This window comes from Rana temporaria, chromosome 10 (genome assembly GCF_905171775.1).
Source record: "Rana temporaria chromosome 10, aRanTem1.1, whole genome shotgun sequence".
Classification (NCBI taxonomy): Eukaryota; Metazoa; Chordata; class Amphibia; order Anura; family Ranidae; genus Rana; species Rana temporaria.
The window spans coordinates 119,100,348-119,118,781 of NC_053498.1; the positions used below are offsets into that span (position 1 = coordinate 119,100,348).

Sequence of the window (18,434 nt, forward strand, 5' to 3'; positions counted from 1 at the left end):
TCCTGATATTTTAAGCTGTCCAAACCTGCCTGGCCCTATGTAATTGCCCCCAAACCTAATAACTGGTTGTGCCACCCTTGGCAGCAACAACTGCAATCAAGGGTTTGCGATAACTGGCAATGAGTCTTTCACATAGCTGTGGAGGAATTTTGGCCCACTCTTCTTTGCAACATTGTTTTAATTCAGCCACGTCGGAGGGTATTTGAGCATAAATGGCCTGTGCCTTTTCTGGTAGAGCGCAGAATTCAATTATGGCATATAATAAATATTAACTTTTTTTTTTTTTTTTTTTTTTTGTCTGGAGATGGGCTGTAGTCCAACTGACCCAATTAGTGAAGCCATTGCTCTGCACGTAGAGTGAAAGTTGTTTTCAGAGTTTAGAGCAGCCATTTTCAATTGGGGTTTCCTCCAGAGGTTGCCAGGGGTTCCTTGAGCTGTAGCTGATTGACCTCTTTTTTGATGATACCTACATTGTTGTAGAGCCAATACCATTTGGAGGAGCCAGCAGCATGACGCCAATAATCTTTTTAGCGGTCTGTAAGGGTGCAGTTCTGACCCACACTATAAGAGGGCATTCTTCCCACTCACCACCAATCCAAGGGCAATTTTTCCCTCTAATGCATTTTGTTTGCAGGGTTTTTGGTAAAATAAAATATATCTATGGATGAGAGGCTGACTTAGGCTGTACACTGCAGTCACATTCACTTACTTACCGTGTGTCCAACTCGTACCAAACTTGTAAAAGATTCAACCAGACCAAGTGGATCTGCTAACAGAATATTGCTGTTGAGCCCAGTTACTCTTAGACCCGGTTCACACAGGGGCGGCACGACTTTGGGGGCGAATCGGCAAGGCGATCTCAAGATGACTTGAGAGGCAACTTGCAAAATGACTTCTGTATTGAAGTCATTGCAAGTCGCCCCCAAAGTCGTACAAGAACCCTTTTCTGAGTCGGAGCGACTTGCGTTGCTCCTATTAGAGCGGACCGCGACATGTCAGGTGGCTGCGTCGCATGACAGGTCGCCCCTGTGTGAACCGGCTCTTAGTCCAAGAAGCACCTGTTTGTTTTTGTTGTTGCTTTTTTGCTGTGCCTCCTTTTTTTTTGCTTTTTCCATTTATTACAAACCATCAGCTCTAATGTACTTCTCTTGAAGATTGTTTGGATGATCAGTGATCTCCGTGTCAAGTAAAGTGTTAAGTAAAGCGGTACAGCTCTGATTTGATTGGTCTCCCTTGTCCTCTTTCAGCTTTTCTGCTCCATGTCTGCAACATTCACACTGAACTTTTTTCGCTCCGGAATACAGTTTTCAAGCTGGGGCTCATTCCAAGTTCCGGGGCTCCTAAACTTCGGGGAGTTTAAGGTACGTCCCAACTGCATTTAAAACGGACGCAGTTCTGTTCAGTTCCATACGCTTTTTTTCTGCACAAAATGCATGCACAGTGTTTTCCATGTATTCCAATGGCTCTAGTTCACACCATGCAGTCAGTTTCCGGTAAGTTTCTGCACCAGAAACTCACTGCATGGTGTGAACTAGCGCCAACTAGAGCCATTGGAATACATGGAAAACGGCATGCATGCATTTTTTAGTGCATAAAAAATGCACACGAAACTGTACGGAACTGCGTCTGGTGTGAACTAATCCTTAAAACTGAAGGTTTTTTATCTTGATGCATTAAGATATAAAAAACCTTCTGTGTGCAGCAGCCCCTCTAATGCTTACCCAACCCCATCACAAGTGATGTTACACAAGAGTCTCAGCAATTTGGGACTCTCCTTATCGGCTGACACAGCAGCACACTCCATTGGCTCCCGCTGCTGTCACTCAAACTCAGTGAGCCAATGAGAGGGGCGGGGTGGAGCCACAGCTCCATGTCTGAATGGACTCGGCTCAGGTGCCACCATAGCAAGTTGCTTGCTGTGGGGGCAGGAGGGAGGGGCCAGGAGCGCAGGAGTGTGGGACCCAAGAAGAGGAGGATCTGGGCTGCTCTGTGCCAAACCATTACACAGAGCAGGTAAGTATAACGTGTTTGTTAATTTTACACGAAAAAAAAAACCAAGACTTTAATATCACTTTAGAACTGACCACCAGCGTTCCCTTGTACTGAAATTACTTACTCTTATTTCACTGCAAACTGTCAGCTTCTCAGAGAAGTTGCTGCAAGTCAGAGCTCATTTCATAGCTGGAGGACATTTTTTTTTGAAAAGCCTATGGCGTGTGAACACACCCAAAAACTCCACCCGGTGCAGAAAAAATGTGCACACACATAAAGAGTGTTCACAAAAACGTGCAGACGGGTGCAACGTTAAGTGGTCCTCCTGTGTAGAGGGACCCAAACCCTGATCCCCCGGGGCGTTAGGCTCCAGACGGGGACTGAGGTACTGTGGTCCGAGCAACCGAAGCCGACACGGACCCAACTTCCTCGGAGGGACTGCCGAAACAGAACCCTCCCAGTACTAGGTGAGGCTCCCCCGAAGGGAGACCCCATGAGAGCAAGTGAACTAAGCCAGAAGGCCATGTCCACCCACTCCCAAGACGTTCAGGGCTGGCCCGAGGACCCGCACCCAAATAATCTCACAGTGAACAAAACGTGCACAAAAAAAAATAAGACAAGAACGTAACAAACATAGGGGGAAAGGGATAGTGAAGAGGAGAGTGAAAGAAGTGGTCATTGTGATCAACAATGACCAGGCCCTCCGGCCAGGAATAAAAAATTCCTCCGGTCCTAGCCAAAAGGCCCGGCCCAGGAGGCAGGTGCTAAAAAAAGCATGTATCTGGTGCAGTGACCGTGGTATCCTTAAATCAAAGTGTCCCTCACTCACAGTGATCTTCAGATACCCCTGGACTGCCACTCCAGGGGCACATGCACCATAGGCTTTTCGTTCCATATCCGACCCCCCGACCGGCCAGTGCAGCCCTCCACCCCTGCCAGCTAGAGAGCCCTTCAAGGTTTTCTTGGAGAACTGCCGCTCCAGTTAGCAGCCTCCGCCAATACTAGACCCTCCGTCAACCCGGCGGATTTGCATGGTCCTACCCCGTCCCACCACAGGGCATTACCAGCTCCTCCTACCGGATCGCTGACAGAGATAGCACTTACACCAGCCAGCCAGAAGGCCAGACTAGAACTCAGCAAAAAGATCCAGACCAAGCGCAGCACCCATCCTCACCAGGAGCACCCTTCCAGATGGCTCAGACTCAACCATGGGCCGGCCCCCAGTATTCTGTCGGGCAGCACAGCATAGTCCCTGCTGAAACCATCCTTCCAGGTGCAATGACATCATTGGATTGCATCCACCCTCCCCATGTAGGAGGTGCTTCAGCGCTCCGCTGACAACTGATAAGAACAGATACTACACTTGATCTTAGCCAAAAGGCCGAGAAGCTGGAGGACATCTAGCATCATCTATCACTTTCCTCCCCAGGCTGACTGCCTGGCCTTGTCATTGATTACATTTCTCCATTCAGCTCTTCCACTCATTGAGAGGCTCAGCAACATGTGGGCGTTACCTAAGGCAGTCTGCATGTAAATGCAATCAGCCTAGGAATGTTCACTTTTCCAGACAAACATCCACCCATCAAGGCATTTTGATACTTGCATTACTCCTCCCATGAGCCAGCCCACTGCATTAGGGCGAGGGCCTCAAGAGGAGTACTGGGGCAGGATGCTGAGATGTTTTCAGGAAGCTTTTTACAACATTTTCTCCCACCAGCCTTGATCTGCCTGCATTGCATAGAGAAGTACAGAATCCAGTGATAACTTCACAGAGTCTAAAGTAAAGTAATGCAAACCAGTTCTGTAAAGGCCACATTCCAGTCCCTGACCCCAAATATACAGTATGCATTCCTTAATTCCAAATGTCTTCCAGATGGTCACTTGAGGAGTCCTTCTTGTCTGACGAATGCTGTTCTTATCTCTTGTGTTTTATATGTGTCCTTGTGTACATTCTGGACAGCGTGATTAAAACATAAACATAGTTGTATTGTTCGTTGTCCTGTTGATTCTCTTTCAGTGCTCAGATTCAGACAAGAAGTGTCACCTGTGGACTGTATTGGACTTGGCCTTCTTTATCATCATGGGGGTGGTTGGTGGATTGCTGGGCGCCACGTTCAACTGTCTGAATAAAAGACTGGCCAAGTATCGCATGAAGAATGTCCACCCAAAGCCAAAGCTCATCAGGTAGGTCAACCTTCCTTCAACCACAGCGTATGTGACCATTACCCCACACCATATGTATATTGCCATCATCTTCACAGTGCTGAACAAAAAAAAGGTGTATAACCTTAAAGGCCATTCCCAGAGCTATTCTGGTAGCAAATAAGGCTTGGTGTGCAAAAGATTTAAAAAAACAAAACAAAAACAGCATATAATGCAACTTTCTGGACATGCTCAAACTGAAGGTACACTATATTGTCAATAGTATTGGGACGCCTGCCTTTACACGCACATAGGCCCAGATTCACGTAGGGCGGCGTAACTATGTGCGGGCGTATCTTATTTACGCTACGCCGCCGCAACTTAGAGATGCAAGTGCTGTATTCACAAAGCACTTGCGTCCTAAGTTACGGCGGAGTAGCGTAAATCGGCCGGCGTAAGCGTGCGTATATCAAAGTAGGCAGATCGTGGGCGTGTTGTATTTAAATTAAGCTTGACCCCATGTAGATGCATGGCCTAACGAACGGCGCGTGGGCGCGCATGATAAGTATCACGTCGTATTTACGCCCAAAGATACGCCGGCTCAATTCCTGTGACGTGAACGTAACCTACGCACAGCCCCATTCACGTACGTAAACGACGTAAACAGATACGCTTGTTCCGACGTCCATACCTTGCATGGGCTGCACCACCTAGAGACCAGCTTTATCTTTACGCCGGCGTATGTCTTACGTAAACGGCGTAACTAATTGTGACAGGCGTACGTTTGAGCTCAAGGGAGAAGTGCTCAAACAAGCGCCCAGAGGCGATTCAGTTCGCATGTGTAGCGCTATATAAATTTTTCACTCACGTACGTTCGTGAATCGGCGTATCTTGTGCATTTACATATTCGACAGGGAAATCAACGGAAGCGCCACCTAGCGGCCAGCGTAAATATGCACCCCAAGATACGACGGCGTAGGAGACTTACGCCGCTCGTATCTTGGCCAAATCTATGAGTAACTGATTCTAAGAATTAGGCGCATAGATACGACGGCAGACATTCTGACTTACGACGCCGTATCTGGAGATACGCCGTCGTAAGTCTTTGAGAATCTGGGCCATGAACTTTAATGGCATCCCAGTCTTAGTCTGTAAGGTTCAATATTGACCATTCTTTCAGAGACACATTAGTGAGGTGAAGAACTGATGTGGATGAGAAGGCCTGGCTTGCAGTCTCCATCCTAATTCATCCCAAAGGTGTTCTATTGGGTTGAGGTGCAGGCCAGTCAAGTTCCTCCACCCCAAACTCGCTCATCCATGTCTTTATGGACCTTGCTTTGTGCACTGGTGTGCAGTCATGTTGCAACAGGAAGGGGCCATCCCAAAACTGTTCCCACAAAGTTGGGAGCATGACAATTTCCAAAATTTCCTGGTTTGCTGACACCTTAAGAGTTCCCTTCACTGGAACTAAGGGGCCAATCCCTGAAAAACAACCCCACACCATAATCCCCCCTCCACCAAATGATTTGGACCAGTGCACAAAGCAAGGTCTGTAAAGACATGAATGAGCGAGTTTGGGGTGGAGGAACTTGACTGGCCTGCACAGAGTCCTGACCTCAACCCGATAGAACACCTTTGGGTTGAATTGGAGCGGAGACTGTGAGACAGGCCTTTTCATCCAACATCCGTGCCTGACCTCACGTGCTTCTGGAAGAATGGTCAAACATTCCCATAGACCAGTGTTTCTCAATTCCAGTCCTCAGGCCCCCCAACAGGTCAGGTTTTCAGGATTTCCATTATTTTGCACAGGTGATTTGATCAGTTTCACTGCCTTAGTAATCACCACAGCCTTTTCATCTGAGGGAAATCCTGAAAACCTGACCTGTTGGGGGGGCCTGAGGACTGGAATTGAGAAACACTGCCATAGACACACTGCTAAACCTTGTGGACAGCCTTCCCAGGAGAGTTGAAGCTGTTATAGCTGCAAAGGGTGGGGCAACTCAATATTAAACCCTTACGGACTAAGACTGGTTTACACCTACGCAGTTTTAGTGCTTTTTGCATTTTGCAGATTTGCACTACAGAAAGTGTTCCATAGGAAACAATGTTAAATGGACTGTAGTGCAAATCTGCAAAATGCAAAAAAACACTAAAACGGCATAGGTGTGAATCCAGCCTAAGACTGGGATGGCATTATAAGCAAAATGTGTTACTGCGCCAATCCTGATTCAAGTGAGAAGACTCACTAGAAACCAATGTACAATAATGAATAACTAAATTATAAAATGTCTAAAAAATCCAAAATAAATATAGATATATATGTGACTATTCCAAAGTGAATCTAAAACTAAAAAAATGTGGAAGTAAAGAAACCAAATGGCTTTCATGCAGTTGAGTTTAAATGAAAAGTCCAATGCTCAAAGTGCTCCTTATTGTGAATGAATCAATATATGGTAATTCTTCCACCAAATCGTGCCACTGCCACCAACTTCTGAAATGCACACTCATCAAACCTAGATATATACAGTGCCTTTAATGATAAGGTGGATCTCTCCTCTCCTTACAGCCAACACGTTATCCTCCTCCTACCATGCAGTCATAAAGGATTCTGGTGGTACCTTCATTATTCTAAGACAAGGGGCTCATCATAGTGCAGTATGTCCAAACCAATTTATTAAAATAAAATCTCACTCACAAGGTATGGTGCCTTCAGACCGGCAACGAGTCCTTCCAGCAGTACCGAGCGCACCCAACACTCATCGGTGTAGTGATTCCCTTGGCCGGCGTGCGCTCCACGCCTCAGTTTCCGTGCGGTTCAGCGGCAGGGTGTGACGTGTTTCCGCCCAACGTGCTACCCAGAAGCCTCTACGCGTTTCGCAATCAACGTTGCGTCGTCAGGAAGACTGGGATGGCATTAAAGTTCATGTGTGTTTAAAGGCAGGCGTCCCAATACTTTTGACAATATAGTGTATTTATGGAGTACGTAGCAGTTATTAGTGGAGTGTATATTAAATACATGAAACTGGGCATAACATTTTGATTAAAAAGAGTTGATTTAGTAGTAGGGCGTGCTGTAGGAAAAGGGGGGGGGGGGGGACAACTAACAGATTGTTTGTTTATTTTCTGGATTGGAAAAAGAACTCTGGGCACCACGGGCATCTTTTCGATGTATTGTGTAGAGCACACAGAGAGATTATATAGATCTTTGTTATAATGCACTGACCCTTCATGTGAAGATTATTGTTCCCCCCCCCCCCCCCCCCCCCCCCCCCCAGTGGTCATATCCGACCGATATCCAAACCTGATTGCATGAAGTCGTGCCTCCTAATGCACCTTTCTGTCTTCCAGGGTCTGTGAGAGTCTGCTGATCTCTCTGGTCACCACAGTCATCGTCTTTGTGTCATCGATGGTTCTGGGGGAATGCCGGAAACTTTCTCCTTCAACTGACTGGAACAACGGCACCATGTCTACGCAGGTATCTGAACTGTGTCTCTGTTTGCGAACAAGCCTCTATATGGCAAAGTTTCCATAGGGGGCTGTTTATTCCAGTACCCACTCCCTGCTTATCACTGCAACGTGATCTACATTTCACCAACCATACATATAATACAGGCCACAGAGTGCCCTCTGCTTAAATTGGTTCTAAACACAAAAGGTTTTTAACCTTCCACTAGCTATAACCCCAACCCCCCCCCAACACTTATACCCAGAGTCCTCTAGCAATGCTGTGCCCGGCTGCAATTCTTTTCCCTTCTCTCACAGGAGTGTTAGAGCAGGGAGAGCCTTTGTCTTCTACTGCAGTCGGTCCCACGTTTGTGTGTGTTTATGGACGCGCACAGCCCGGCTTGGGAGCGCAGTCGTGCACCCATAACACACAGCTTGCCAAAGGGGCACTTGGAGAAGGAGAGGAGAGCTCCGATTGGGGACTGAAAAATACGTAAGCCACTGCTCTGTGCAGTATTCTTGCACAGAGTAGGTGAAGTATAACCTGTTTATTATTTTAATAATAAAAAAAAAAAGTGAGTATTTAATGCTGCAGAGTGCACTCTGTGATTGGAAGGGAGGCTGGACACATGACTTTGATAACTCGCATGTCTGGGCCCTCCTCTACTGGGGTTTGTTTTTCACCAACACAGTTGTTAGAACTCTGTTCTTTTAAAAAAAAATGTTCTCTTCATGGATTGAAGGACACAGTGAAGATCTGACCATTGGGTTGTGGTGCCCCCTGCAGGAGTAGGATGTTCTGCACAAAAAAACTAAACGCTACTTACACTGCTGATGGCCAAACACCTGTCTGCTAGAGATGGCTCAGTGCAGTTCTTTTTGCTCAGGCTGGGTTCACACTTATGCAAATTTGGATGCAGGTTTCTCCGCATCCAATTCGTGTGACTCTGACCGGTCACACAGCTCCAGGGTGGCCGCGAAGTGCACAGAAGAAGGATCCTGTGCGCCTTTTGGGTCAGAATTCAAGCAAAAATTTGGACCTGATTCGCCCCTGAAACAGTGAATCGGACCCCTGCTGCGAGCCGCAGTCGCACATAGTGTGAACCCAGCCTTAAAGCATAGGTTCAGTTTTTGGAACATGTTAACACCCCTATTTAGGGTGTACATGTTCCAGCTGCTCACCCTTCCTCCGTTGTTACAATGAACCTCTTCCCCACACTGTGACCTTTAAAATCAGGACATCTGTGCAGGGCTCCCCCTGCATAGGCGCATCATTCATTGACCGGAATCTGTGAATGAATAAACTACAAGTCCCCTCTGTCGTTGAGGCAGACAGACTGCTACTTTCAATGGCCCCATTTTTTACCTATAGGTAAGCCTATAATAAGGCTTACTTATAGGTGCAATACATCTTACCTAAACGTGCACAGTGTAGGGGATGTTTACTTTAGAAGCAGCGATGATGTCATGGGAGTGACATCATCACGGCTCACCCATTCATGGCTGAAGACCTCGAACACGGAAGGAAGACCGGTTGAAGATTGAAGCACCTACAGTGCCTTTGCTGTGTCCTTCAATGAATGCAGAGAAAGGGATTTTAGGCTGGGTTCACACTATTACGAATTGGATGCAGGATCCCCAAATTCAATTTGCAATAGCAGGAGATTGTGACGGTCTCTCTATGGAGCCGGTTCACATATCTCCAGTATGAATTTGCACAGGAACCCTGTTCATCTTTTGGTTAGTTTCAGATCCGAATTCGGCATGCAGTGTGAACCCAGCCCTAAGCATGGAACCCTGCATATATTCATTATACTAAAAGCTTGTAGAAGGCCATCTACATATTTATTTCTTGTACCTCTGTAGCTCCAACATGTCTCTCCGCTCTGTACAGAGTGCATAGAACCACTCACATCGGTCTCGGCCCCCAGAGAAACTTCTTGTTTATTGTCCCTAACAGTCACCTAGTTTATCCTTTTTCTGCCAGTTCTCATCAGATGACGTCAATTCCAGCATCAAGACCTTCTTCTGTCCCAACGATACCTACAACGACATGGCCACCCTCTTCTTCAACCCTCAGGAGTCGGCCATCTTGCAGCTCTTCCATCAAGAAGGTAATTATTGCTCGTACAGTAGTATATATTTTTTTTGCCGTCAGGCTGTCGGCAATTGTTTGTGTGAAAGGTTCTCCCCATCTCTTGTGTTCCAGGCACTTTCAGCCCCGTCACTCTGTCTTTCTTCTGCTCTATGTACTTCCTCTTGTCCTGCTGGACGTATGGTGTTTCTGTGCCTAGTGGTCTGTTTGTGCCCTCCTTGCTCTGTGGAGCTGCCTTTGGTCGTTTGGTAGCTAACCTCCTGAAAAGGTAGACAGACTATACATGAGTGGCTGGTCTCCCAGCAGTTGTTTTTGGCATTTTAGGCCTGAACTCTTGTGTCTCTGTTTAGTTACTTGGGATTGACCCATATCTATTCTGGAACCTTTGCCTTGATTGGTGCCGCAGCTTTCCTCGGGGGCGTTGTCCGGATGACCATCAGCCTTACCGTCATCCTCATCGAATCAACAAATGAGATCTCGTATGGCCTTCCCATAATGATCACACTCATGGTGAGTTTCAGTTTGGTCAACAGACCAATAGTTATGGTAATGACATTTGACAGGGCATTAAATTGGCACTCTAGGTAAGTGTGAAGCACCTTAAAGCAGTGTTTCACCCTAAAAAAACAAGTTTCTATGATAACATCAAGCATACTAGCGCGAGCTATAGTATGCCTCTCTTTTCTTTTTTTTGCGCCGTACTCGCAGTTTACTGCCGTAATGAAGTTTCAGACTCCCCGCGGGGAATGGGCATTCCTATGCACAGGGAAGATGATTGACGGCTATGGCGCGTCACGCTTCCCGAAGATAGCGGAAATAGGACTTGCCTCTTCACGGCGCTATACGGTGCCTGCGCACAGACATCAGAGCTGACTGCGCAGGCGCCGTGAAGAGGCAAGTCCTATTTCGGCTATCGTCGGGAAGCATGACGCGCCATAGCCGGCCGTCAATCATCTTCCCTGTGCTTAGGAACGCCCATTCCCCACGGGGAGTCTGAAACTTCATTACGGCAGTAAACTGTACGGCGCCAAAAAATAAAATAAAGGCATACTGTAGATCACGCTAGTATGCTTGATGGTATGCTAGAAAAAAAATAAGTATTTTTAGGGTGAACCCTCGCTTTAATGAATACAAAGGGCTCCAAGACGCATATCTTCACCTTTATTGGATTCACTGTATAGAAACAAATTATACATTTTGGGACTGTAGATGGTGGTGAAATTCCTGAAGTTTGTCGTGGATTCAGGCCGGGTATAGGCTTACCTGTAGGTCAAAGTAAAAAAAAAATGGGTATACAACCGCTTTAAGACAATTGCAAAGTGAGCAGTGTGGCCAGTCACTGGGGATCACCAGCAGCAGAAAGAAGGTCCTGAATTTTTTATATAGACGTGGGTGTCCAACCTGCGGCCCTCCAGCTGTTGCAGAACTAAAAGTCCCATGAGGTATTGCAAGGCTGACTGTTGCAAGCATGATTCCCAAAGGCATGATGGGACTTATAGTTCCATATCTTTACTGATCACTAGAGGGGCCACCAGCAGAAGGTTGGAGATCTGATTCCTCCATATAGATCTTCTTATAGACCTCATTTAAAATACGGTTCTGGGGACATCATTAAAAAAAAGCTATTGATAATATAGAACAAGTCCAGAGATGGGCAACAAAAATGGTGAATGATCTGAGAGCTAAAACCTGAAAAGAAGAGAGAGTGGGTGAACATCCTATGTAAAGTATGGAGGGGAGAAGGGAAAGGGGGGGGACACTACTGAAACGTTTAAATACATCAAGGGGGCGACTATGTTCAATATGAAGCTTGGATCAAGAACAAGGACACAACTTCAAACCAGCATTAGGAAAGTTCAAAACGAAACTTGGCATTTCACTGAAAAAGTAGTTTATACTTAGGAACCGATATCCAGCAAAGGTAGCGAGTCAGCCAGCAGTGGGTGATTTAGACATGCTTGGGACAGGCCTAAATCTATACTCAGGCAAACAGTAGTTAATGGCTGATTTGGTCTTCTTTTTTTAGGTTGCGAAATGGACTGGTGATCTCTTCAATAAAGGAATCTATGACGTCCATATTGGACTGAGGGGTGTGCCTTTGCTGGAGTGGGAGACCGAAGAGGAAATGGACAAGTAAGTGGTCTTCTAAAAAAAAAAAAAAAAATTACCATTTCATGAAACATAATGAGGATACTTGGAGGTTCCCCCCCCCCCCCCCCCAAATTATATGGGAGAAGCCTGTCTGGCTGTGACGGTTGCATGATAAAGTCCCTAAACGCTGTCCCTATCTTATTGTGACTAAATAATTGAATACCTCTAAGGCAGTGGTTCTCAACCTTGCTAGCGCCGTGACCCCTTGATAAAATTTACCAAGTCGTGGGGACCCCTAAAATTATTTTTGGTAGTGTGGGTTGTCAGCACCCTAGGCAAGACAAGTAGTTTGCGCCCCTAACCCGCGGACATTTAGCGCTCCCGGAGTCCCTTGCACTCGTACAGTAAAATAAATAAAAAAAACCTTATGCCGCGTACACACGATCGGTCCATCCGATGAGAATGGACCGTTTTTATCGGTTGACCGATGAAGCTGACCGATGGTCCGTCGCGCCTACACACCATCGGTTAAAAAAACTATAGTGTCAGAACGCGGTGACGTAAAACACAACGACGTGCTGAAAAAAATGAAGTTCAATGCTTCCAAGCATGCGTCGACTTGATTCTGAGCATGCGTGGATGCCTACTAACGATCGGTTTTGTCCTATCGGTTAGGAATCCATCGGTTAAATTTAAAACAAGTTGGCTTTTTTTTTAACCGATGGTTAAATAACCTATGGGGCCCACACATGATCGGTTTTGACCTGATGAACACGGTCCATCAGACCGTTGTCCTCTGTTTAACCTATCGTGTGTACGAGGCCTTATGGTACATTTTAGGATGTACCACACTTTCTCTTTGTACTCCTTTCTTTCCCTTTTATATCACTCTATCCTAATTTCTTGTTTTTAGCCTCCATACCTCTCTAGCCCTCTTTCTTGTTTTTTCTTCTATTCTTTCCCTCACTTTTTCTTTGTTCCTCCCCCTCTTTTCCTCTCCCTTTCATGTATTCTCTATTTGTATTCCTTCTCTTACTCCTTGGTGGCGAGGAATGGGATGAGCGGCAGTGCTGGCGGGGGGTTTGGGATGAGTGGCAGTGCTGGCGGGGGAAGTTGAAATGAGTGGCAATGCTGGGGGGAGTTGGCCAACTTAGGTGCTCTTAATCAAGGTCATCTGTTGATCTGAGAACTGTAGTGGGGACTTTTAATGGGAACTATAATCACAGGTAGTGTTACTCACTGTGTCTCCGACTTTGTGTTGTCTCGTAGCAGTGACACCTATGCCAAAATCAGGAGATAGGGTCTCCTCCAGCCCCTCCCACTTCCCATTCCTCACCAGTTTGCTGACCGCTAGTCTCTGCCCCCAGTCATGCTGTGAACTGAATGGGCGACTGCAAAAAAGGTGAGTGGGCGGCCGCGGGCTCTTGGAACAGTCCAGCTGGGTGGCCACAGGCTCCAGAAACAGCCCTGCTGGGCGGCCGCAATAGGCTGGGAGAGTGGTGCGGGCTTCAGTAACAGCTCAGGATTTGGTGACCCCTGGCAAATCATCATTCGACCCCCAGGTTGAGAACCACTGCTCTAAGGCCTCATGTACACTGCTGCTGGTAAACGGACGTTTAGGAGCAGTTGGGCGCTTTTTTTTTTCAACTGCTACTGAACTCTCCTCTGTTATCTTATTAGTTTAGCCACGTTTTGTTTTTGTCCATTTAAAAAATAATAATAATAATTTTTCTTGATTTGCCACTGTCCATTTTTATCAACCCAGAGTTCAAGGTCTTATAGGGTCAATTACTATAAGGAGTGCAGCAGGACATCATCTTTTCAATGTCGTCTTGTCACAGGTTAAGAGCCAACGATATCATGGAACCCAACCTCACCTACGTATACCCTCACACCCGCATCCAATCCCTGGTCAGCATTCTGCGCACTACCGCTCATCACGCCTTCGCTGTAGTGACTGAGAACCGTGGAAATGAAAAGGAGTTCATGAAAGGAAACCAGTTGATCAGCAACAACATAAAGTTTAAAGTCAGTACCTGGGGTGGGGATGGGCAGACCAAAAACTTGAGATGTACTAAATTTATTTATTTTGTTTATTTTTTTTTTAGGCAGATATACAAAGCAATACAAACTTTTATATAGAGTAGTTTATTCCTTTAAAAAAAAAAAAAAGATTTTATATATGACTTGAATCTAGCCTAATAACAGCCTATATTATGCACAGCAGTTCTCAGGCTGGAAGAGGGAGAGGTGTACCTAGGAGCAAATTGGGCTTGGCTATTTCATGACAGAAAGTGAGATCAAAGGGATGACTACTCATGTGTCATTGTGCAGATTGGCTTCAATTACACAGGTATATTTATGCAAACACCTGTGTGAAGGACTGTCTTTGCCCACATAGAATGTAGAGGCGTTGCGTGCAGGGAGCCCCATTCAGGTTTGGACTATACATGTGCTAATCGAGGTCAAATTAGTTTAACCACTTAAGGACCGCCTCCTGCACATATACGTCGGCAGAATGGCACGGCTGGGCACAAGCACGTACATGTACGTCGTCTTTAAGTGACCAGCCGTGGGTCGCAGGCGTGCGCCCGAGACCCGGTCCGAAGCTCCGTGACCGCGGGGCCCGCGGACCCGATCGCCGCTGGAGTCCCGCGATTGGTCCCCGGAGCTGAAGAACGAGGAGGGCTGTGTGTAAACACAGCTTCCCAGTTCTTCACTTTGGCGATGTCATTGATCGTCTGTTCCCTGATATAGGGAAGCACAATCAATGACGTCACATGTCCAGCCCCACCCCCCTACAGTTAGAAACACATATGAGGTCACACTTAACCCCTTCAGCGCCCCCTAGTGGTTAACTCCCAAACTGCAATTGTTATTTTCACAGCAAACAATGCATTTGTATAGCATTGTTTGCTGTGAAAATGACAATTGTCCCAAAAATGTGTCAACATTTTCCATAATGTCGCGGTCATGAAAAAAAATCGCTGATCGCCGCCATTAGTAGTAAAAAAAAAATTATTAATAAAAATGCAATAAAACTATCCCCTATTTTGTAAACACTATAAATTTAGCGCAAAGTAATCGATAAACGCTTATTGTGATTTTTTTTTTTTTTTTTTTTTTTTTTTTCCAAAAATATGTAGAAGAATACATATCGGCCTAAACTGAAAAAAAAAAGTGTTTTTTTTTTTTATATATTTTTTTGGGGATATTTATTATAGCAAAAAGGAAAAAATATTGCATTTTTTTCAAAATTGTCGCTCTATTTTTGTTTATAGCGCAAAAAATAAAAACCGCAGAGGTGATCAAATACCACCAAAAGAAAGCTCTATTTGTGGGAAAAAAAGGACGCCAATTTTGTTTGGGAGCCACGTCGCACGACCGCGCTATTGCCAGTTAAATCGACGCAGTGCCGAATTGCAAAAACTGGCCGGGTCCTTTACCTGCATTTTGGTCCGGGTCTATACAAAGAAATTAAAAAATACTATACAAAGAATAAAAACGTATCTGAAAAAAATACCATACGGCCATAGAGGCGCTATATTTGTGCCTGTATTGTATTTTTTCAAACACGTGTTTTATTCTTCGATAAATGCCATTTATTTATACACACTTGACCACGATTGGTGCATGTATAACCTCAGGGGGTATTGTTTGTAGAATTTTATATCGGATGATGTCGCTCCACCGACTATAGCCAGATCCATTCTTTAATTCATTCATGTCTTTTGGGATGCAGCGGCTGTACGGGCACCGCGGCTGATCCCAATTTCACAGCTGCGTAGTGTAAATTGGAAGACCTGCAGAGCTTTCAAATTGGTTTTCTCCGTTGACTTTATTCACCGACACACCCTCAAACCCTGTGAAATGAGCAGTGTTGGGGAAGGTTAGGGACGCTGATGTAAAAATGTATTATTTTTTGTCTCCTTTACACAGAAGTCCAGCATCCTGACCAGAGCCGGTGAGCAGCGGAAGAGGAGTCAGTCTATGAAGTCTTACCCATCCAGTGAGCTGCGCAACATGTGTGACGATAACGTGGCCTCGGAAGAAGCCCCTGAAAAGGAGGACATGCTGCAGCAGATGTTGGAGAGAAGGTATAGCAAAAAATTATCTAAATGCAAGACCCCTCTTGTTTTTTCTTAGAGCGCTTTGAGTGTTTCTTTCAGATTTGTGCAGTAAGCCAACATGAAACAATTCCTGTACTTTGCCTCTGTGTAGGAGCTTCCTGTAATAAAGAGCGGTCACTGCTGCGCTCTCTGCTTGTGCAGGAGACTGGCCTTGTATCCCCCCCCCCTCCCCCTGTAGTTTTCTGCATGTCGTGGAAGGAACCGCATGGTCCCTCCAAACAGCCCTACTTGCATCCCAGTGATGAATTAAATTCTACTTTTACAAGGTGGTGTCTGGGGTTGCTGCACACAGTGGCCCGGATTCAGAGAGCAATTGCGCCTGCGTAACCATAGTTACGCAGCGCAATTGCTGACTTGCTCCGGCGTTACGAATGCTCCTGATTCAGGAACATCGTAACGCCGACTGCAGCCTAAAATCTGCGTGGCATAAGGCTCTTATGCCACGTAGATTTTAGCCTGCATTCTTGCGATGACCGCTAGGGGGCGCTCCCATTGTGCTCAGTGTATAGTATGCAAATTGCATACTAACACCGATTCACAATGTTGCGCGGGCCCTGCGTACGCAAGTTACGGAGTTTCCGTACGGCGTCTTTAGCGTAAGGCTGCCCCTTCTAATAGTAGGGGCAGCCAATGCTAAAGTATACCCGCCGTTCCCGCGTCGTGAAATTTGAATTTCACGTCGTTTGCGTAAGTGATTCGTGAATGACGCTGGACGCCATTCACGTTCACTTTGAAGCAAATGACGTCCTTGCGACGTCATTTGCCGCAATGCACGTCGGGAAAGTTTCCAGACGGAGCATGCGCTCTACGCTCGGCGCGGGAGCGCGCCTAATTTAAATGATTCCCGCCCCCTACGGGATCATTTACATTAGGCGCCCTTACGCAGGGCAAGTTTACACAGCGCCCCCGCAATTTACGGAGCTACTGCTCTGTGAATCGCGGGTAGCGCAGTAAATTTGCGGGGGCGCAGGGCAAAAACGCTGCCCTGTGCCTCCGTAAGAACGGGGCAAATTCTACCTGAATCTGGGCCAGTGTATTTATATATGTTGTGGCTATTGGAAATTTAAAACGCATCTCTGAGCAAAAATTAGCCTCCCTTATACCCCTGTGCCTCCTAGGACTTACGCACTGCCTAAAACAGACACTTTGTGTAAGTCTCAATACTTATGTTCACAATGGGCTTTGTAAATACCTGTACAGTTGTAGCTTCATCTAGCCTGTCATTGATTTGTACAGACTAGTCATACAATCTGCCTGTCCGTCTTGGGCACAGAAGTACGCACAAATGTACACTGGCTCTCTTAGGGCTTTGTGCTAGAGGCCCTAATGTGTGTTTTGTATTACTGTATTTATTGGCGTATAACACTCACTTTTTTACCCTGAAAATAGAGGGTAAACTGGGCCTGCGTGTTATAGGCAGGGGGCTGTGGAAAGTTTTCTTCCTGAAACTTCCCTCTTAAAGTTAGGGTGCGTGTTATATGCCTGTGCGTGTTATACGCCGATAAATACGGTATGTAACTTGTGTATGTTCTCTACTATAGATATGCAACATTGCTCTATCTCCAGGTACACCCCTTACCCTAACCTGTATCCTGACCAATCTCCCAGCGAGGAGTGGACTATGGAGGAGCGCTTCCGTCCATTGACTTTTCATGGCCTTATCTTGCGCTCCCAGCTGGTGACGTTACTTGTCCGGGGTGTCTGCTACTCCGAAACACAATCTGTAAGTACTGCAAGATCCTCCCATCCTATTTCTGGTGTTTAAATATGTAGCCATCCTTCGGTCAGTACTTTAGTTCTGGGTTGATTTGGTCTCTGAAGTTTCAGTGCCAGACGTTTTCAAACCATTAACTTTTACTAGAATATTCAATATTTCTTTGTAGCAGCAAAATGGAACTCTTTTTAGAAGAGTGTTTTCCATAACATACACAGGATACATATAAGGCAGGACCATACAGGTCCTGCCTTATATGTATCCTGTGTATGTTATGGAAAACACTCTTCTAAAAAAAGAGTGGAGGTGAGTTCTGGATTACACAGAATGCTTAAATTCCTGGCAGGAGGTTGCATGCTCTTCTATGCTCAGAGGCAGCAGAGCTCAGACAGGGCAGTAGGGGGATCATTAGGAAGGGGAGTGTAAGGCTGGCCATACATTATACAGTTTTCTTGTACAACTTTCATTTTAGATTTACCAAAACCATATCATCTGAGGTACAACTTGAACACTTTCAATTTGTATGCAATCAGGCAGGCCCTTCCACTACATAGTTGAAGGTAAATCTAAAGAAAATTGAATAAGAAAATTATTGTATGGTGTATAGTCAGCTTTAGAGACGCATGCAGGTCTAAAGGGATATGCTCTTTCATATTACTATGAGGCCAGGACAGATAGGAAGGATAGAGGGCTGAGGATGACGTTGTTATACTATGGAGATGCATGTGTGCACAGAATTGAGACTAATCCTTTGCAACACAAGAGAGGACTTGCTACAAGTGTGGGGCGGGGGACGGGGGGGGGGGGGGGTTGAGGTAAAGTTGAA

General features: G+C 45.9%; 1 protein-coding gene and 1 pseudogene across 3 annotated transcripts in view; one reads left to right on the forward strand and one right to left on the reverse strand.

The window, feature by feature from the left end:
* CLCN6 (chloride voltage-gated channel 6) overlaps positions 1-18,434 on the forward strand; it is a 48,503-nt gene that overhangs the window by 25,978 nt on the left and 4,091 nt on the right. For all 3 annotated transcript variants that reach the window (XR_005743890.1, XR_005743891.1, XM_040326086.1), the window contains exons 11-20: positions 1,248-1,361; positions 4,010-4,176; positions 7,483-7,609; positions 9,566-9,692; positions 9,788-9,941; positions 10,024-10,183; positions 11,700-11,806; positions 13,606-13,792; positions 15,704-15,861; positions 17,461-17,617. Coding sequence is in view for 1 of the 3 variants with exons in the window: in XM_040326086.1 (XP_040182020.1) it covers positions 1,248-1,361; positions 4,010-4,176; positions 7,483-7,609; positions 9,566-9,692; positions 9,788-9,941; positions 10,024-10,183; positions 11,700-11,806; positions 13,606-13,792; positions 15,704-15,861; positions 17,461-17,617 (1,458 nt within the window). In the remaining 2 variants the exon portion in view is untranslated. The remainder of the gene's footprint in view (positions 1-1,247; positions 1,362-4,009; positions 4,177-7,482; positions 7,610-9,565; positions 9,693-9,787; positions 9,942-10,023; positions 10,184-11,699; positions 11,807-13,605; positions 13,793-15,703; positions 15,862-17,460; positions 17,618-18,434) is intronic.
* Positions 3,279-3,385, reverse strand: LOC120916698 (annotated as a pseudogene).